General features: G+C 38.4%; 1 protein-coding gene across 7 annotated transcripts in view; it reads left to right on the forward strand.

Annotated features, from left to right (window-relative positions):
* Positions 1-21,868, forward strand: part of TAF12 (TATA-box binding protein associated factor 12) — a 23,924-nt gene continuing 2,056 nt past the window's right edge. The window contains exons 1-6 of one of the 7 annotated variants that reach the window (XM_070775291.1): positions 25-137; positions 827-1,011; positions 11,628-11,711; positions 12,398-12,649; positions 14,534-14,611; positions 18,622-18,736. In XM_070775291.1, coding sequence (XP_070631392.1) covers positions 11,640-11,711; positions 12,398-12,649; positions 14,534-14,611; positions 18,622-18,736 — 517 coding nt within the window. In that variant the 5' untranslated portion in view covers positions 25-137; positions 827-1,011; positions 11,628-11,639. Of the gene's footprint in view, positions 207-826; positions 1,012-11,627; positions 11,712-12,397; positions 12,650-14,533; positions 14,612-18,621; positions 18,737-21,868 lie in introns of all 7 variants that reach the window. The other 6 variants (XM_070775282.1, XM_019979867.2, XM_019979859.2 and 3 more) reach the window with 6 other exon arrangements.

A 21,868-nucleotide genomic window follows, 5' to 3' on the forward strand; every position in this document is an offset into this window, starting at 1 on the left:
GCCGCGCGTTTCCGGGTTGGAGGCGGGGAGCGGTGCCGGAAGTACTCGGGGAGGGCCGAGCAGTCGGACAGGCTGCTGAGACGAACGCTTCACTGGGGCAGTCTCCGCATATCATGGGGAGATAGACGCTGCTGCCTGTGAGTCTTGGGCCCTGGCAGTTGAGGAAGAAGAGCGGGAGGAAGGAGTCAGGACCCAGACCCACAGTGGTCAGTATTTGAAGAGCCAGGTTGTGGAGGAGACGGGGCTGTGTGAGGAATCAGGCTTTTGGGACGGGACCGAGGGGCTCGGGGCTCGGAGAAGATACGGCTGTGGGGACCTGGGCTCCAGACAGGACATAGGGAAAGGGGACGGATGTGAGTTATCCGGCATCTGAGGGAAAGCGGGCTGAGAGGGCCAGACAGGATTGTGAGGACCCACGCTCTTAAGAGGAGAGGGTCGGAAGAGAACGGGGCGTGAAGACACGGTCTCCTAAGAGGTAAAAGCCGAGCTGTAAGGACGGGCTGCTAAGCGATAGAAGCAGGACAGTGAAGACCCATGCTTCTGAGGAAGGATTCAGAAACGGGGCAGCGAAGACTTCGGTTCCTGAGAGGCAGGAGCAGTAAGAGGACACGGGTTTGGGAAGAACAGGAGCGGTCAGTGAAGACGGACTTCTCTGGGGACGGGGTCGGGGCTCGGAGATTCCGAAGTATCTGAGGGCACAGGGCTGTAAGGACCCGAACTCCTAAAAGCGAAGAGGATAAGAGGCCGTGGCTGTGAGGAAATGAGCCTCTTAGTAAAAGGGAGAGAGTTCGGAAAAGATACAGGGATCCACTTTTTCTCCTCCTAGTCTCTGAACCGAGAGTGGTAAAGGATGTATTCAGGGGAAGACAACGACTCCTTCGCGCTGCCTGCTTGACCTTTTGGCAGGCTTGTCTTGTGTCGGATGCAATCTAGGAAGCCCACTTGCAAGCATCTTTTTCAGCTTCGTTCTGGTAAAGCACCTGGTGTAAAGTTGAAGCAGTTATATTCTTAGTAAGTGCTTTAAATCCCATTCTACTCAACTGAGCGCAGATCTCTGCATCTCAAAAAATGATGGTGGAGATGAAAGGACCAGAAAAGATAATCTTTTTTTAAACTCATATTTTACATATAAGGAAGCTAAAATCCAAAGAAGATAAAAATTACAGTGAGGCCACGACTGATTAGATCATGATTTTGATACAGTACCCTGCTCTGCATGGCAGGTAGGAGATGCTTATGGTTAATATTCCTTGAAAATATATTTTTAGAATCTTTGCTCTAACTTCAAACTCAAGAGGGAAGTTTTTACAGATTCTAGTATTTTATTTTGAGTCTTCTTACTGTATTGACATTGATAAAATGAGTGTCACTTACATGTTAGGAAACCTTTAAATGAAGCCCCTTCCCCCTCAAAAATATAGTAAGTCATTTAGAAAGTCAGGGATAAGTAAACTGTGTCCTTTATTTTTAACATATTTAGTGAAGATGGCTGCTTTTAGATAAGGATGGTGGGGATACTAGAACCAGTTACTTTCATTCTTCAGTAATACCTTTTGCTGAAACAGAGTAAGGTTACAGTCCCACAAGTTAAATATTGTTAATTCCATTGTACAGATATATGAAATCAGTGAAGTGCCTCGCCTGAAATCATTTGCTACTAAGTGACCCAGCCCCAGTCAAATCCAGTTATGTGTTTGACTAATATATTTTTCTGTTTTTCTGAATGGATTCCTCACCATGTCTCAGTTTGCTCTTCAGCAAAATGGAATAGGTATACAAAGCCTAGCATTGAATAAAAGCTCTCCCTCCTCCTCCTCCAGACTTCTCTTAATATCAAGTACTGTAACTTATTAGGGTATTAAAGCAGTGTGCTTTTGAGGGGAACTAAATTCCTGTATTTTAAAGAAGCACAGATATTCAAGATAGAAAAATGGGACCTGTATAGAACTTTCCTCACAGTGGAGTAAGACATATTAGTTTTAAATTTAGGAGGCTAAGAAAGACCAATGAGAAGAACAAGGACTTAAATGGAGTAACTTTACAGTTATTGTAATATGAATTAGATGTTTGAGGAAACTGGAATAACTTAGTTCCCAGTGGGTTTGCCTATACTGTTTTCAAATGCCTATACTGAATGCAAGTGATCAAAACTTACACCAAATTATGAGGTAAAGCGTGACCATACTGCCATTTCAAAATACCTGATGATTTAATTCATGATAGTTTACTCCGGAGTTATCATTCTCATCTACGTTTGCAAATCGTATTACTTATTTCACTCATTTGTGGCTCTAGCATTGATTGAGTTATTAGAATAGGATTTCGAAGTAAGTATCTGATCAGAAAATCATTGTGTTAGAGCAGATATGAACATAGAACATATTACTTTTGACCCAAAGTACTTGAGAGGCAGCACATCGACAGTGTTTATAACCTGCTCTGTGAAACAAGTGTGTTGAAGACAAACGTTTATATCTATACACATGGACTTAATTTTAAACCTTATACTAATTTTTAGAGCTGGAGGAGACTTTAGATTTTGCCTGGTCCTTTTCTAATTATAGGAGTAGAAACTGGGCAAAGGCAGCTCACATAACTCGGGCAGAACTGTGGTGGCACCTAGCCCGACTGACTTGCATCTTCCCTGTGTCACAGCGCCTTTCATCAGCCTCCTGCTGACCATTTGCCACAACTTCTTTTTAATCCACTTTTCTTTTTTAAATGTCTGAAGTAATGAGAATAATTATAGGATGCCACTAATACATAGCAGGATGGGTGAAACATTTTAGGCTTAATATACTGACTTTTATAATGAAAATTTAAAAGAGGAAAGCATATATAGTACACTAGCAAACATTTAAAATGGTACTTAGCAGTGCCACACATTCTTCTAAGTGCTTTAGAGCACATAACTCAGTGAATGGTCACAGCAATCCCATGGGGTATACCTTATGATTAACTCCATTTTCTAGATGAGGAAATTGAGACATAAAGAGATTAGGTAACTTGCTCAAGGACATAAAGCTAATAAGTGGCAGAGTAGGTGCTTGAACCCAGAAACTGCTACCAGAGTCCATCCCTTGACTGCTGTACTGTACTGCTTTTCTGCTAATTCAAAATTGCCTTAAAAAAAAAAAAATTCCTGAACAGTATCAAACTAGTCAAAAAACGAGTAGAAAAAAATCCCACATTTCTGTTGCCCTCAGATCTCACAGACTGCAGTACAATGGATTATTTGTGGTTTATTTAGGCTGGAAACCGTGAGCTTGTTTAGATGCATCTAGAAACCAGTGAGAGGAGAAACAGCCAGGGAGAAAACTCAAATCATTAAGTCATGTACCACAGTGATAAGGCTTTTATGCCATCAGGCTGGTAGCCCCTTTCAGTTTGGGGGTTTTTTGTTTGTTTGGATCTTAGTTCTCTGACCAGGGATTAAACCTGTGTTCCCTGCAGTGGAAGCATAGAGTTCTAATCACTGGACTGCCAAGGAATTCCCTACCTAGTATTTGTTTAAATAATAAATTCCTAAACATTTCAGAGGTAATAGGATTTTAAAGGCAATCCAGGCACATGATTTCCACATAGTAGGGGCTAGTAACATTTTGCTAGTATAATTGTTCTCTCAAACTGTCCTGCAGTTAATAGCTCTGTTTTTAATCCATAGTACATTCCTACCTCTTGGCATGCTAAGAAAATGAGTTACAGATTTGAGTAGCCCAAAAACAACCATAGTACATTACATAATGGAATTCAGGTTATTTACGGTCACTTCATTCCATTGTGCTTGACCAGCGTCATCTACAGTTGAGCTAATGAAAGTTGTCATTAAACAGATAATTTGGACCATTTTGATCACATCGTGATTTTTTGAAATTTTATTTTAAAATTTACACACAGTAAAATTCACTTTTCAGGTTACAGTTCTGTGAGTTAAAACAAGTGTGTACTGTCATGTAAGCACCATAACACTCAAGTTACGTAACAGGTCCAGCACCCTCCAGATTTCCTTCATGCTGCTCTTTTGTAGTAGACTTTCCCCAGTGTCATACCCCTGGCAATCACTGATCTGTTCTCCATCCATGTGAAGCTTTGCCTTTTCCAGATCCTTACAGGAAGTAGCCTTTGGAATCTTGCTTGTTTCATTTAGCTTAATGCACTGGAGATTATCCATGTTCCTTGTATTAGTAGTTCTTCCTTTCTGTTGCTAAATTGTATTCCATTGTATGGCTATACATAGTTCATTTATCCATTCTCCAGTTGAAAGATTGTTTTCAGTTTTTGGCAATTATGGATAATGTTGCTGTAAACATTCACATACTGAGTTTTGTGTGACTAAAAGTTTTCATTTGTCTAGGGTAAATAGCTAGCAGTGGGTTGCTGGGTCATATACTAAGTATACAATTGTATAATAAACTGCCAAACCACTTACCAAAGAGACTGTACCATGTTACAGTCACCCCATAAGTGTGTGAGGGTTTCAGTTGCTCCAAATCCTCTCTCAGTTCAGTTCAGTTCAGTCGCTCAGTCGTGTCCACTCTGCGACCCCATGAACTATAGCACGCCAGGCCTCCCTGTCCATCACCAACTCCCGGAGTTCACTCAGACTCATGTCCATCGAGTCAATGATGCCTCTCTAGCACTTGTCTATTTTTAATTTTAATTATTTTAGTAGATGCTTGCTACTGCTGCTGCTGCTGCTAAGTCACTTCAGTTGTGTCCAACTCTGTGCAACCCCATAGATGGCAGCCCACCAGGCTCCTGTGTCCCCGGGATTCTCCAGCCAAGAATACTGGAGTGGGTTGCCATTTCCTACTCCAAGGAGGTGCTTTCTGTTATCTCATAGTGGCTTTGGAGCTTCCCAGGTGGTGCAGTGGTAAAGAATCCACCTGCCAATACAGGAGACATAAGAAACACAGATTCGATCCCTGGGTTTGGAAGATCCCCTAGAGTAGGAAATGGCCACCCACTCCAGTTTTCTTGCCTGGCAAATTCCATGGCCTATATAATCCACGGGGTCGCAAGGAGTTGGACATGACTGAGCACATAGTGGCTTTATTTTGCATTTCCGTAATGAGTGATGATACTGAGTATTTTGTCATGTGTTTGTTTGCCATCTGCTTGTCTTTGGTGAAGGATCTATTCAGATCTTTTGCCCATTTTTTAATTGAGTTGTTTTCTTATTGGATCTTGAGAGTCCTTTGTATATCCTGGATACAAATTGTTTGCAGATACATGATTTGTAAATATCTTCTCTTAGTCTGAAACTTGTCTTTATTTTCATTTGCAGAGCAGAAGTTTTACATTGTGATTAAGCCCATTTATCAATTTTTTCTTTTGTGGATTGTGCTTTTGGTGTTGTGTCTAAGAACTCTGCTTAACCCAAAGTTAGGGAGATTTTTCTCCTATGTTTTCTAGAAGTTTTATAGTTTTACATTTTTACTTTTAAGTCTATGATCAGTTTTGAATGTATTTTGTATAAGGTATGAGATAAAGGTCAAGATTTATTTATGTTGCTAATGCTGTATTTTTTGTTAGGTTTTAAAAACAGGGGTCAATATTACCTATTTCTTCAGAGGAAACAAACCAAACAGTAGTTTATTTTAATTTTTTACAGGTTACGTATGCACATATTACATTTAGGGTATATAATGAAAGATAAGTCTCACACCTTGGTTCCATGGCCACCCAGATACTACCATCCCTATCCCCCTCAAGACAACCATCGCTATCAGTTTCTTAAGTATCTTTCCAGGAATAATTTATACATTTATAATTATGTGTCTTTTTAAACAAGTGATAACAAATTATCCTCACTGTTCTGTACCTTGCATTTTCAATGTACAGTGTATCTTGCAGGTCATTTCATGAACTTCCTTGCTTTTTAGAAACCAGTTTATTGAGACAGTCACATATTATACAGTTCACCAATTTAAAGTATACAATTCAGGGACTTCCCTGGTGGTCCAGTGGCTAAGACTCCATGTTCCCAATGCAGGGGGTGGGAGTTCAACAACTGGTTGGGAAACTAAGATTCCACATGCCATGGGGCACAGCCAAAAAAAGAAAAGGTATACACTTCAGCATTTGGTTTCTTTGTTTATTTGGTTGTACCCAGTCTTAGCTGTAGCACGGGGATCTTTGATCTTCATTGTGGCATTCAAGATCTTTAGTTGAGGCAGGGGGGATCTTTTTTTTTAAGTTGTGACATGTGGAATCTAGTTCCCTGAGCAGGGATTGAACCTGAGCCCTGGAGTCTTAGCTACTAGAGCACCAGGGAAGTCCCTAGTCCAGAGTTTTATGGTACATAGAGGGCTGTGCAGCCATCACCACAATTTACTCTAGATTATTTTTGTCACTCCTAAAAGAAACTGCATAAACATTAGAAGTCAGTCGCTGTCCGTCTCCCCACTCCTCAGCTCTAGCAACCACTACAGTATAGATTGGTCTATTTTGGACATTTCATATAAATGGAATCATACAATATATAATCTTTTGTGACTGGTTTCTTTCACTTAGATCATATTTTCATGTCTCATTTTTTTTCCAGTGTATTCCATTATATAGTTATATTCTAGTGTATTTAACTATCACTTTGATAGACATTTAGGTTGAAATGGCTTGTATGTATAGTATTCTATTCACATACAAGTTCAGCTGTAATATAAATTGCTAAAAATAGAACCATGGGATCAAAACAATATACACTTTTCTTATTTTGATAGATATGGCCAAATAGCTCTTTATAGAGACTTCTAACTTTCATTCCTCCCACTCCAGCAACTTATGAAATGATTATTTCTCCATAAAATTTTCAAACACAGTATGTATACTAAAGTATGTATATAAGCCCTGGGATTTCTTTGGAAGGAATGATGCTAAAGCTGAAACTCCAGTACCTTGGCCACCTCATGCAAAGAGTTGATTCATTGGAAAAGACCCTGATGCTGGGAGGGATTGGGGGCAGGAGGAGAAGGGGATGGCAGAGGATGAGATGGCTGGATGGCATCACTGACTCGATGGACGTGAGTCTGAGTGAACTCCGGGAGTTGGTGATGGACAGGGAGGCCTGGCGTGCTGTGATTCATGGGGTCGCAAAGAGTCGGACACGACTGAGCGACTGATCTGATCTGATGTATACTAAAACGTTATCATCATTGCCAAATGGCAAATAAATAGTACCCTGTAGTTTTAATTTGTATTTTTATTATAAATGAGAATAAGGATCATTTCATTGTTTTAAGAACCATTTGAATTTCTCTTGTACTGTCATGTTTCTTCATAGTATTTATTTTGGGTAGTTAGTTCTTCCTGATTTGCAGTTATTTTTTATATATAAAAGAAATTAGTTCTTTGATACATCTTGCATGTATTTTTGCTAGTTTGTCTTTTGTCCTTTAACTTCATTTGTTATACTTGTTGCCATGCAGACATTTTTATTTTTGTGTAGTTGAACATATTAGTCTCTTTTATGGCTCCTGAGCTGTAGCTCCTGAGCTTTCATTTCTTTAAAAGGATATTATTTACTCTTGAGAATATTGTTTTTCCAATTTTTAAAAATTGAGATAACTTAGATTTGTATAACATTATAAAAGATAATACAGAGCACCCTTTGCACCACCAGTTTTCTCTACTGATAACATTTTGCAAAACTGTTGAGTAATATGACAATCAGGATATCAACATTGATACAACCAAACAATCTTATTCAGATTTCCCCAGTTTTACCTGTACTTGTTTGCTTATATGTATATATGTACTAAATGCTACACAATTTCATCACTTTTTATAGGTTAATTTATCCATCATCACTATCAAGATATTGAACAGTTCCATCACAAGGGCTCTTCGTTGCCCCTTTATAACCACGTCTCCCTCCCTCCCACCCAGTCCCTGACAACCTCACTAATCTGTCCTCTGTTGGTAAAATTTTGTTATTTCAAAGATGTCATATAAATGGAATTATACAGTGTGTACTCTGAATTGGCTTTTGCTCAGCATAATTCTCTGGAAGTTCAGCCAAGTTGTGCATATCAGTAGTTCATTCCTTTTTCTCACCGAGTAGTAGTCCATGGTATGGATATACCCCAGTTTGTTTAATGATTCCCCTATTAAAGGACATCTGAATTGATTGCAGTTTTTGATTATTGCATGTAAGTCTACTATGAGCATTCATGTACAGGTTTTGGTGTAAACGTAAGTTTTCCTTTCTCTAGGATAAATGCCTAGGATTGCAGTTGCTGGGTCATATAGTAGTTGTGTGGTTTTTTGTTTTTGTTTTTCCACATTCACTTTGTTGAGGTATAATTTGCATTCAATAAAATGTATACCTTGTAAGCATATAGTTCTGTGAGTTTTGATAAATGTAGCAGCTGTGTAAGCATTCCTCGCACTTCAGATATAGAAGGTTTACATCACCTCGAAAACTTCCACCCTGCCCTGCTGCAGTCTCGGCCTCATCTATCATTAGAGACTTGTGTTTAGATCATTAGATATTAAAATTTCACATAAATGGGATCATAGTATGTATTATTTTGAGACCGACTTTTTTTTCCACCAAAATATTTTGATTCATTCCTGTTGTTTCCTGTGTTAGTGATTTTTTTCTTTTTCCATTTTTAAATAAACTCTTAGAGCAGTTTTATTTATTTATCTAGGAGGTCCTACCAGGATAGCAATTTTAGATTTATAGAAAAATTGAGAAGATAGTACAGAGCTCCCATATACCCTGTACCCAGTTACTATAATAATGCACTTCATTATTAATATCTTACATTAGTATTGTATATTCATTACAACTAATCAACCAATTTTGATATATCTTTATTAGCTGAAGTCCATGGTTTATTCAGTTCTTAGTTTTTCCACTTAGTCTTCTTGTCTGTTTAGGCTCCTCTGTGACAGTATATATTTAGATTTTTAAGAAATTGTTTTACAGAATGGCTATGCCTTTTATACTCCGACTAGCACTATGTGAGTGATCCAGTTTCTCTGCATCCTCATTAGCACTTGGGGTCACTATTTTTTATTTTAGTCATTCTGATAATTGTGTAGTTATATCTCATTATAGTTTTAATTTGCCTTTCTTTAATGACTAATGTTGTTGATTGAATGACTTTCAGTTTGCTTGTTTGCTCTCTGCTTATCCTCCTTGGTGTAATGTCTGGTGTGACTTTTGTCCATTTTCCAGTTGAATTACTTTTTTTTAATCTATTGAGTTTTGAGAGTTTATTTAATGCATTCTAGATACTAGTCTTTTGTTGGATCTATAGTTTTTAAATATTTTCTCCTAGTCTGTAGCTTGTCTTTCCATCTTTTCTACATGAGCTTTCACCGAGGAAACTTTCAATATTTGATGAGGGCCAATTTATCAGTTTCCCCTTTTATTGATCATGCTTTTGGTGTCATGTCTGAGAATGCTTTGCCTAGCTAGAGCCCAAAAATTTTCTTCTTTTTTTTTTTTTTAAATTTTGTAGTTATACATTTTACATATATGTGATCCACTTTGAGTTAATTTTTGTATAAAAGGTAAATTTTAGGTTTCAGAATATTCTTTAAAGATATTCTGTATTTTATCTGTGACTTGATATTTAAAATTTAAATATCTGATCAATCTGGAATGGAGGAGCATATGAAAGGGAAAATGTATAACACCCCCCAGTGCAAATTGATCAACTATTTAAATTTTAAATATGAAACTAGATGTTTTCCAGATATACTCAATCATACACCACCATTTATTCAATAATATGTCTTTTCTCTATTGATACATGCTATGAACATGAGTATATAGCTTTGTGTGAGAACATAAGTTTTCTGTTTTCTGAGATAAATGCCTGGGAGTGTAATCTTTTACCTATTTGGGGGAGGGGTTGGTTTATTGTCCCTAATTGTGGCATAATTTAAAATGCATAGATCTTAAATATTCAGTGTGATGAGCTTGACAGGTGTATAAGCCCATGAAATGATCACCCACCCAGGTGTTCTGGTGCTTTAAATTCAACCAAATAAAGGAACGGTCTAGGAAACTCAGAGCAGTGCCAGTCTGGAAATGGGTGTCTGGTTATCATCTGCTTTGTTTGTTTTGTTTTAATGGAAGAAGTAGCTCACTGACCCAGAATTTTTTAAAGTTAGAAGTATCGTTTGTTTCTCAACAAAATCAGTGGGAACGGTAAATTTCAGTCTTGTCTTAGAAACTTTGATTTTTCTTACGTTACACAGATTCCACTTATTTCATTAAGGCTGTTTATTTTATTAGTAGCCATCAGAGCTATTCCTTAAGATTAATTCCTATATGATTATTCATATTTGGTACTGTGTAGATAGATATATTTTTTTTAATCTCCAGGTTCTTTTTTTTTAATATTTATTTATTGGCTGCACCAGTGCTTAGTTGTGGCACCTACAGTCTCATTCCCCAACCAGGGTTCAAACCCATGCCCCTTGCATTGGAGCATGGAATCTTAGCCACTGGACCACCAGGGAAGTCCCTATCTCCAAGTTCTTAATAGGGAAGTTTCCATTATTCAGAAATACACAAAAGTTCTTCCATTTACTTTGAGCAATACTCAGTGCTATTTGGGAAGTAAGTCTGCTGAATGTTGTGGGAATGTAATATGAGGACAGAGTATGTTCATACTGATAATCTTCAATAAAGCTTTATCACAGAACTTGCTCCAGGAAAATAGTTTGTGTTTTATAACATTAGAAGAGTTATTACCATTTAACAACCTTTTCTTTTTCTGATTCTTTCTTTGGTAACATTTGTGAGTAGGGAGAAGGAAACATGGACCATGTGTTTTTTAAAAAAAGTAATCTTTATGTTATGCTACCCACCTCAGTCAACTCTTGGCCAACAAAGTTTCTCTTAATCATTTAACTAGTTGCTTTTATTAAGAGTAAACCAGCAGAAGATGATTTCTGCCATTAGAGAGTTAAACAATTTGTTGGAGAGGAGCTTAGCAATAGGAGCAAGAGTAGAATAGATGAAGATACTCATTTAGGTTGCTGCTGCTGCTGCTAAATCACTTCAGTCATGTCCGATTCTGTGCGACCCCATAGACGGAAGCCCACCAGGCTCTCCCATCCCTGGGATTCTCCAGGCAAGAACACTGGAGTGAGTTGCCATTTCCTTCTCCAATGGATGAAAGTGAAAAATGAAAGTAAAGTTGCTCAGTTGTGTCCAACTCTTCGAGACCCCATGGACTGCAGCCTACCAGGCTCCTCCGTCCATGGGATTTTCCAGGCAAGAGTACTGGAGTGGGGTGCCATTGCCTTCTCCATTTAGGTTGTTAAGCTTTATCAAGTTCTGAAAACTTTGCCATGATTCTTGCAGGTTCAAATTCTGTAATTTTGGTCAATAAAGTGTTTCATATGCTGCTAGTTTATCCCTAATAGTAGAGCATTCATTTTTTGGAAGAGAGTCTTAATGTTACTATTGTTATCTTTAATTAATTTAAAAAGTTACATATGAAAGAGATGGAGATGTTTTTCTGGGTGCACAGTAGGAATAAGGAGATGTTTTTCTGCATCCAGTTTGCCTGCATCCTGGTCTTTGAAGACATGCAGGCCATGCAACTGAAATGGTTCTGTGACAAGGGTGGTGCTTGACGCCAGTTATTCATTTACAGGTAGCTTTTGAAATGGCTGCCTCTCATTTCACCGGGCTCACAGCCGTTGCTGATGTAATTAAAGATCTAGACACTCAGATAGCTGTAAGTAAGCTCCTTGAGGTCACTGTGGGCAGAACTTCTTGAATGTGCTTCTGATCTTGACACCAAAGCTGAGGTCCACCGAGTCAACCTCATGGCTCTAAAATTTAGAAGTCTTGGCTATTCCAGGCTAGGGACTCTGCATGTATTTAAAGATTGCTAACACTCAGAGAAAATTTGCCCTTGATGACAGAGAAGAGCTTACTTTTAACAGTTGCTAAATTTATTATGTCTATCAGGCCCTGGCATAGATTTAAGCATGTTTGAAATGCTGAAATGAACTAATCTGTTTTTTGAAGTTTTGTGACTAGGTTTCAAGTATGTGATTGTGCCATGATTTATTTGAATTTAGCGTTATTTGATGTTCAAAAATAATGCATGTACTACTTAACCAAGTATTCTGTTTTTACAAAGTCTTCAAAAATGTCTTGCTCATTCTAGTTTATTTATGTACATAAGATTCCTCATTTCATTTAATTTCTTATTTCACTTGTGTGGACTATTTAGCTTTTCCGAAAGAGATGGTTTCTAAATATCAGGTGAGAGCAGTGAACATTCTTCATTCCATTTTGAATGTGCGGGTGTCAGATGAAGACCCTTCAAAGTCCAACAGACCTCATAGAATTTTACTTTTAAAACTCATCCTTTATTACATGTCTTTCCTGAATTAATTCTTTTTTCTTCTACAGTTGATCGGCCTTGGTCCTCATAGCTCCAAAAAGAAACAAGATCTCGATAAGCTCTATGAGCTAAAGTCCAAAGCAAGACAGATTATGAACCAGTTTGGTCCCTCAGCCCTAATCAACCTGTCCAATTTCTCATCAATAAAACCGGAACCAGCGAGCACCCCTCCACAAGGCTCCATGGCCAACAGCACTGCAGTGGTGAAGATCCCAGGCGCTCCTGGGACGGGAGGGCGTCTCAGCCCTGAAAACAATCAGGTATCACCATCTTTGTGTTCTCTGTGGGCACTTCTTATCTGTTCTTTAAAGCAGTGATACTTTGAGAGATGTCCAACTCAGATGCTGCCTCTTCCTCTCAGACTTCTTAAGTTCTTTATCAGTATATCATGTACATTTATCAATTTTTACTTTGTAGAATATATGTGTGTATACATATATATGTGTGTGTGTATATATATACACACACACACACATGCATGCATTAATACAATACCTTGCCTATGATAGGTTTTTATATATTTATATATAAACATATGCTATATAATTGTTAAGCAAAATAAAATAGGTAAATAATTAATGGCTTCATTATTCATTATTCTTGTAATAAAAGTACCCTTGCTTCTAGTCTTTTCTCCTTCTAGTTCATCTAGCTGCTACCATTATTCATTTTCTGCAATGATTCTATAATCTGACCCCCTCTTTTTACCCATGATCCTGATTCTGTCCTCCAGAGCCATAAAAAATAAGTATAATCTCTGACTTGGGCCTTGTAGGCTGAGTAGAACAGGATGAGGAGACAATAGTTCAAGAGAATGAGGGAGGGACTAGCAACAGTGAATGGGAAGGGTTATGCAGATAGTCAGGAGATTGATTACCATACTGAGTGTGGAGTTGGAGAAGAGCAGGAATTAAAATTGTATAGGTGGGATTCTAACAGAACATACTGGGCCTATGTTAGTTTCCATTGGAACTTTTAGTCAATAAACAATCTTTGCAAATATTCAATGAGGCATTAAAATAACATAATAAAGTATCTTAGGGGGATTAACTTGACAGGGGACAAGAAAGGTAAGAAAGTGGGCAGACTGAGAGGAAGTCTGAGACGCTTATAGTAAGTCACAATATGTGGTAAAGAATTAAGCAATAATGGTAGAATGGATAGATCTGAGACATTATTAACAAATATTTATTTTTAAAATTGTATTCTTTTTTCCCATTTCCAATGTTATACAGGCTTTTTGTGAAATTTTAGAAAAAGAGTAAATAAATAGTCCGTAATTCTATGACCACCCCAAAGTAACTGGTAAACATTTTAGTGTGTGTCTTTTGATTCTTCTTTAGTGGCATGTACATGTGATATAATTTTTCCTTTATGAAAGAGGGGATCATAGTTGTACTGCTGCTGCTAAGTCACTTCAGTCGTGTCCGACTCTGTGCGACCCCGTAGGCAGCCCACCAGGCTTCCCCATCCCTGGGATTCTCCAGGCAAGAACACTGGAGTGGGTTGCCATTTCCTTCTCCAATGCATGAAAGTGAAAAGTGAAAATGAAGTCACTCAATCGTGTCTGACTCTTAGTGACCCCATGGACTGCAGCCTACCAGGCTCCTCTGTCCATGGGGTTTTCCAAGCAAGAGTACTGGAGTGGGGTGCCATTGCCTTCTCCGATAGTTGTACATACTTATACAAATATTCAGTTAAACAGAGAGGAACACATGTTCCCAGCCATTGAGGAGCTTTTAGGCTATTAAGTCAGAAAACAAGGAAAGAAACCCAATGATGGAAGGGCACACAGGGTACGACAGAGGCCGAAGGAGGAGGTGGTTGCTTTTACCTGGGTAGCCTAGGAGAGCACAGAGAGGAGGCTCTGTGAGCTGGGCAGGTGGGAAGCTATACAAAGGCAGCAGAGGAGCTATACAACTTGTGATGGTCAGAAAATTGGTAATTAATAGAGTTTCCTAAAACTGTTTGACAGATGTTGGCCTCTCCTCCATGCTGCTCTTTCTGCCTTTCCCTAGTCTATTCTTGACTCTAGAATATAGTCTTCCAGTAGTAGCTCCAGGTAGGCCAGACTGAGAGTTCTTTGGAAAGTAGAAATCAAACCCGGTAAATTGGCTGAAAACTGTTCTCCCAATTAACTTTAGGTATTGACCAAGAAGAAGTTACAGGACTTAGTAAGAGAAGTGGATCCTAATGAGCAATTGGATGAAGATGTGGAGGAGGTAAGGTGGAACTGGGTACTCCAGAGACTGTGTCCTTGAGAAGTCGTACAGAATAGCTGTTAACAGCACAGACTAGAGGCAGACATATCTGAATTTGAGACTTGGCTCTGTGGGTGTGTTAGTGAAGCTTTGTGAAACTCAGCTTCCTCCTGTGTTGGTAAGGTATGACAGTATTTATCTACAGGGTTATTCAGGGTTTTTGTGAGGGTCCGGTAGAATAACTTACACAAATCACCTTAGAGAATGTTTAGCACTTATACCTAACACTGCTATTTTTGCCTATCAAAAAGGGTGTAGTCTGCTGCTCATAGGCAGTCACTTTCAACAGTTTAAATTGTTTCTTCTATTTCTTTCCTTTTTTAATTAATTAAATTTTTTTTTTTTTGGCCACACTGTTGGGGCCTGTGGGATTTTAGTTCCCTGACCAGGGATTGAACCCATGCCCCCTGCATTGGAAGTGCTGAGCCTTAACCACTGGACCATCAGGGAAGTCCCCATTCCACTGAATTTCTGAGTAATATACTTAAACAGATATTCTTTGATTCATTAATTTTCTAATAGTTGTAAACTTACTGTTATGGTAGACAAGAATTTGTTAAACCACTCACATACGTGCCATACAGACTTTCCTTTCTCTCATTTTTCCAGTATCGTTTTGTCACAATTTTTGCATAGCCCAGAAATCAGTATTTACATTATTCTGGCTATTTAATTGTTTACTCATCACCAGTGAGCCAAGGCATGCCTATGACTACCTTTCCTTTTTGGTATAACTTATCTTCTTGAAGTAGATAATTGACCCTTTTTAGTTACTTAGTTTTGTTTGTGCCTTTTTTATTCAGCTTCCACTATTAGCTATCTTATACCCCATCAACATTATTTTCCAAATGGAAAAATACTTAATTTGGGTTTTCTCCCTCTGGGAGAGACCTCCATCCTCTTCTAGTTTGATTTATTTTAATCCACTTACACAGATCCCTCCCCTTCCTTTTGCTCTTTTTCTGATGGATGTCTTGTCTCCTAAATCCCACATCCTCTTACTTTTACTCCCTCATTTTGTTAGACTAGATTTTTTTTTTGTTACTTCCTACGAAAGGCTAGATGATAGGTAAAATGTTTGAAAATATCTGCAGTCTAACCTCACACTTAATTTTTAGTTTGGCTGAATTTAGAATTCTATTTGGAAATTATTTTTTTCCTGTTAGTGATGAAGGCATTGCTCCATTGTCTTCTGAAATCTAAGAAACCTTAGTCTGTTCTGGTCCGAGTTCTTTTAGGGTCCAAATTTCTTCCTGTTCTGAATTTTCATATGAGCCTTACATGTTATCTTTTTTCTTTTGTTGTGCTATGTTCTTACAGGCTTCTTTTAGACACTTGTGTGTCTCAATTCAAAGATGATATTGTTTGTTTGTTTTTTTCTTTTCTGAGGAATATGTAATGATAGAGAAAGGAAATGCAGGTTGCAAAAACAGTATAATTCCACTGTTATTTTTATGTTTTTTTATCTGGAGAGAAAATATTTGTCCTCACTATGTGAGTTTGGTTTTTTAGATGCAGCTTTATTGAAATAAAATCCATGTAACACACAATTCATGCATTTGAAATATACATAGTTCATTAGTTTTTAGTATATTCACAGAATTGTACAGTTATCAACATAATCTTAGAACATTGTCATCACCCCTAAAAGGAGCAGTCACTTCATTTTCCCCCAATCCCCACAACCCTTGGCAGCCACTAAACTACTTTCTGTAGATTTGTTTATTTTGGACATTTCAAATAATTGGAATCATATAATAATTGGTCTTGTATGACTAGTATCTTTCACTTAACATAATGTTTTTTAAATTCATCCTGTTGTAGCAGGTATCGATAATTCATTTCTTTTTATGACTGAATAATAATGATAGTACATTGTATGGGTATGCCACATTTTGTTTTTCCATTTATCAGTTGATGGACATTTGGATTATTTCCACTTTTTGGCTATTATCACTTATATTGCCATGAACATTCATGTACAGGTTTTTTGTTTTTTCTTCCCTTTCTTTTTTTGAAATCATGTACAATTTTTTCTGTGGGCATACGTTTTCATTTCTTTTAAATGTATACCTAAGACTGGAATTGATGAATCATATGGTAACTGTGTTTTTCCTTTGAGGAATTTCCTGTTTTTATAAAGTGTTCCATCCTTTGACATTTCCACCAGCTGTTATGAGGGTTACATTTTTTTAATCTTAGTTTTTTGATAATTTCTTCTCTATTATTGTTCTTTCTTTCTGGAATGACAGTTGTCCGTGTAATAGTTCCATGGCTGTGAACAAGTTAGTCTCCATGAATCTTATCATCTTCCTCTAAAAAATTAGGGTAAAATCCATGCTCCATTTTTTTTTCACAGGGTTATTGTAACAGTAACAGTTGGATGTTGGATCTTCTACATTGATCCTCTTAGTTTTGGTTTTTTTTAAAAATCTTTTCTATTGTTCATTTCTTTGCAATTCTAAGTTTTGCTTGCTGGAGAAATTTTCCTCAGTTTATCTTCTAAATGTTAACTTTTTTTTTTTAAATAAAAATTTTAATTTCCATGAACTTTTTCTTGTTGACTGTTTTTTTCCCCCTTAATCCATTCTGTTCTTATTTTACGATTGTTAGGATCTTCTTCTATTTTTCTCTCTGAAGATATTAATTATGTTGTTTGACATTTTCTTCTTTTCCCTGTATTGTCTGTTTCCTCTGGGTCCCCTAATCCCCCTTTGGTTTGTTTATTTTCTTTTTAGTGTTGGAGATTTTCTTCAGATGTCTAGTAATCCTGGTATGTGTGGGGAAGAGTCGCTTGGCTGCTTTTGAAGATGAGGATTGGAAGTCTGTTCTGTATATAGACATCTAACAGTTCTTCAGTTTTTAGTCCCATATCTTCTTTGGTTAATGATAGCTCCAAATCCTGGATCTGGGAAATCAGTTCAGTTCTCATTGGTGTCCCCTCTACAGACATTTGTGTTATACCTTCTGTCTGCTAGGTCAGTTCCCACTTTCTTTGTTACCTCTTTTCCAAAATTTTGCTGTAAAAGTTTATTGGAATTTCTTGTCCATTAAGGTTTTCTCTCCTTTTCTTCTTGTCTTTGTGGGTTTATATGTCTTCCCCCCGACCCCCAACCCTTTTCTTGTTGTTTTATTGGGTTAGGAGAGAGGTCATTTTTGGAGCTGACTTACCATGTTTAATCATTTGAAATCTTTCTTTTAGATAGTTCCATAGGAAAGATAGCAATATATTAATGGTCTAGCAGAAAAAGTAATGTTTATAACTATGGTTGTAATTTTATTTTATTTTTTTTCCAGAGGAAGACATGAGGAAGGTATTCACTAATCAAAATTTCAGGTTTTCTTAATTGTAGATCTTTAACTTCAGAATTCTGATTTTGCTCTTTACATAGTCTACGAATAGTGGATAATGAAGTGGAAAGAATCCAGGATTTGGACTTAGAGCCTTGAGCTCGAATCCTGCTTCCACTGCTTAGTAGTTACATGGCTGTAAACAAGTTAGTCTCCATGAATCTTAGCATCCTCCTCTATAGAATTAGGATAAAATCTATGCCCCATTTTTTCCCCCCATGGGATTATTATAAGGACTCGGTGAGATAACAGAAATAAAAATGCTTAAGAGAATATGAAGGATTTAATGAGAAAATGAGGATTTAATGATTCACTTTTATGTTCCTCCCTAATTCAGAAGAAGATATAGAGGGGATAGGGCTTGGGCTGGTGGACTGCTGCTAGGTAGAAAGTACAGAAAATGCATCCTCAGAAAGGTGTGAATTTCTCTGAACCTGGTTAACGAGTGGGTATGTTTCTCTTGTCCTCACTCCTCCTTCTTACCTTCCCTCAAATGCTGATTCCAGGCCTTGTAATAGAAAGCCTGACTAGATATGTGATTCAAGCAAATACAGGTGTCTCAGCAACAGGAGCCTACCCTGCCATGCCATGGTTACTCTCCCCCACCGTTTTTCCCCCAGATGCTGCTGCAGATTGCTGATGATTTTATTGAGAGTGTGGTGACAGCTGCCTGCCAGCTTGCTCGGCATCGCAAGTCCAGCACCCTGGAGGTGAAAGATGTCCAGTTGCATCTAGGTATGCGGTCTCGTTTCTCCCTGAGGTATCCACACTGTTGCTCCTTCAGGAACCTTCCTGCCAGGATCAGACGTTAGAGCTCTGGGATTTATATATTCATTCAATAGTAACAATAAACAGGAAAGAGAAATTCATCCATGGTAGGGGAATGAGCCCTGCATTGAGTTTGCCACTGTCTAACTGTACTACCTTATCCTTTCCACTTACTTTCTCTTAAAGTCGATTTCATCATTCGTAAAATAGGGATCATAATATCCTCCTTACAGGGTCATTGGGGGATTATAGATAATGTTGTAAAGTGACTGGCACAAAATAATGAGCTCAGTAAACGTAACTATTAGATGTCCACCATTCATATAATGGTATTTTCCTTCCAGTTTTTAGTTTATTGATGTATTTTTCCCAAGAACATTTTATCCCTAATGTACATATAATTTTGCATTCTGCTTTTCTACTTAATAGACACTAAATTTGAGCCTGGATTTTTCTGGGAGACACTCATCTAACATTGGTAATCATAATCACTTGGAAATGAATAAGCCACCCCCATCCCCATCCCCTGCTGCATTGGTTGCAGTATGATCAAAAGGAAGGGAACAATCTGTGACTACAAAGTCAGGCCAAAAGAATGAGGCACTGTTATTAAGGGATTCAGTGCAGATCAGCCCTGACTGAAAGGCTTCCTTCTCGGTATTAGGGAGCTACTGCTCAGAAGGTGCTGGTACTGGGGGTGGAATAAATGACACACTTCTGGTTAACATTGCTGGTATTATTAGCAGAAGACTTTGCATCATACTTTTGCATCATACTTTGGCCACCTGATGCAAAGAACTGACTCATTGGAAAAGACCCTGATGCTGGGAAAGATTGAAGGCAGGAGGAGAAGGGGATGACAGAGGATGAGATGGTTGGATGACATCACCAACTCAATGGACATGAGTTTGAGCAAGCTCCAGGAGTTGATGATGGACAGGGAAGCCTGGCATGCTGCAGTCCGTGGGGTCGCAAAGAGTCAGACACGACTGAGTGACAACTGAACTGAATAGCAGAAGACAGATATTTCAGTTACCTATTATTGTATAATAAACATGGCAGAAATAGCATGACTTTTGTTAACTAGCCTCTGAAGACACACTGCATTGCATGTGCACGTGCTAAATCACTTCAGTTGTGTCCAGCTCTTTGTGACCCCATGGACTATAGCCCGCCAGGCTCCTCTGTCCATGGGATTCTCCAGGCATGAATACTGGAGTCGGTTGCCATTTCCTTCTCCAGGTAATATTCCCGACCCAGGGATCGAACCAGCATCTCTCATATCTCCTGCATTAGCAGGCAGGTTCTTTACCACTAGTGCCACCTGGGAAGCTGAATTCTGTTCTATGAGGCAATCACAAAGACCTGACCAGGTTCAAGGGGAGGGATCACAGACTCCACTTCTTGATAGAAGACGTACTTTAAAACCACCACAACACAAATGCATAGAGACCAAAAGTACAGTGGTGGTTACCAGAGGCTAGGAGGATGGAGCAATGGAAGTTATTGTTTAGTGTGTACAGAGTTTAGGTTTGGATGGATGAAAAGAGGTGGATAATGGTAGTGGTTGTGTGAATGTGCTTACTGCCACTGAGCCGTACACTTAAAAATGGTTAATTTTATGTGTATTTTATCATACCCTCCCCTAAAAAATCCCACACAGTTTCTATTACTTTCAGAGTTTAACATTCCTGTTTGTAAAAGTGTTTTGTATTTTGATTGTTGAAAATAAAATTGGAATGTCAGTTTCTTCATTAAGGGTAAGAAATAATTATCACAAACATGAATACTTGAAATTCTGTATGACCAGAATAGCTTTTTGTCAGGGGACCTAATGGAACCTGAATCATAAGGAAGATTGCTGGGAGGCATGGGATCAAAGCATGGGAAGTTAGGGAACCTGGTGTTGACCATCTAGGTCAGCTGCGCACACCTCCCCTCCTCCTAGCCCTACCAAGGATAAGTGCCAGTGGAGCTGTAAACCCTGATGGCTTGCTTTTGGGCAGGCTGGGATGGATACTGCCAGTGTTTGCTTCTCATCCAGCTATTTCCTATACTTGAATGGTTAAATAACCTCACCTTCTATTGACATGGTCTTCATTTCTTTATTTTTTTTCCATTAAATATATTTATCTGTAGAGTATACATTCATATTAATTCATTATCTTTAGTTTTAAATGAATCTAAATATTCAGGGTTACCAACTGATTAACTTAGGTATCTTCTAACTAGTTGTACTTGAATATATATTAAATATGTACTCCTTTTGAGTAGAGATTTATTCCCTAAATAATCTTATATGTGTGATTTCTTTACATTTGATCTACTTAAAGTGCAGTACACTTTTATTTGTGGATTGAGGGGTCCATGTAGCTATGCCAGTTTCTGACAAAGGAGAATAACCAAGAATACCAACTGATGTCTGCCCTCTGGTAACGTGGAGTAGCAGTCCTACAGGCACGGTCATGCAGTGGCAAAAGGACATGGAGCTGAGGCGTGGACATACCTGTTTCAGTATCTGTATTTCTGTGTGTTTATCTCAGGCTGTGGGATTGCAACATGCCACTGAGGGCTCTCTACTACCCTATCAGGTGGTTATTTCTGTTGTTATTCAGTCGCCAAATCCTGTGTAACTCTTTGCTTCCCTCTGGATTGCAGCACACCAGGCTTCCCTGTCCTCCACCATCTCCTGGAGTCTGCCTAATTTCATGTCCATTGAATCAGTGATGTCAACCAACCATCTCATCTTCTGTCGCCCTCTTCTCTTTCTGTCCTCAATCTTTCCCAGCATCAGGGTCTTTTCCGATGACTAGGCTCTTCGCCTCAGGTGGACAAAGTATTGGAGCTTCAGCATCAGTCCTTTCAATGAATATTTCTGTTGTTACTACTATATAAAAGGTCAAGAAACCAAGACCCAACATTATATTGCTCCACAGTGAAGCAGCAGAGCTAGGACCTGGCTCTTCACTCCAGATTGCTAAGAGTGCCTTTCTGTTCCTACTCCTCCTTTAGGTTTGAGAGGGGTTGCCTTGACCATAAGGGTAAGATGATTGAAGAAACAAGTAACTTTCCTGAAAAGCTACATAGAAAACCTTAGGG

The sequence above is a fragment of the Bos indicus genome, chromosome 2 (genome assembly GCF_029378745.1).
Source record: "Bos indicus isolate NIAB-ARS_2022 breed Sahiwal x Tharparkar chromosome 2, NIAB-ARS_B.indTharparkar_mat_pri_1.0, whole genome shotgun sequence".
Taxonomy (NCBI): domain Eukaryota; kingdom Metazoa; phylum Chordata; class Mammalia; order Artiodactyla; family Bovidae; genus Bos; species Bos indicus.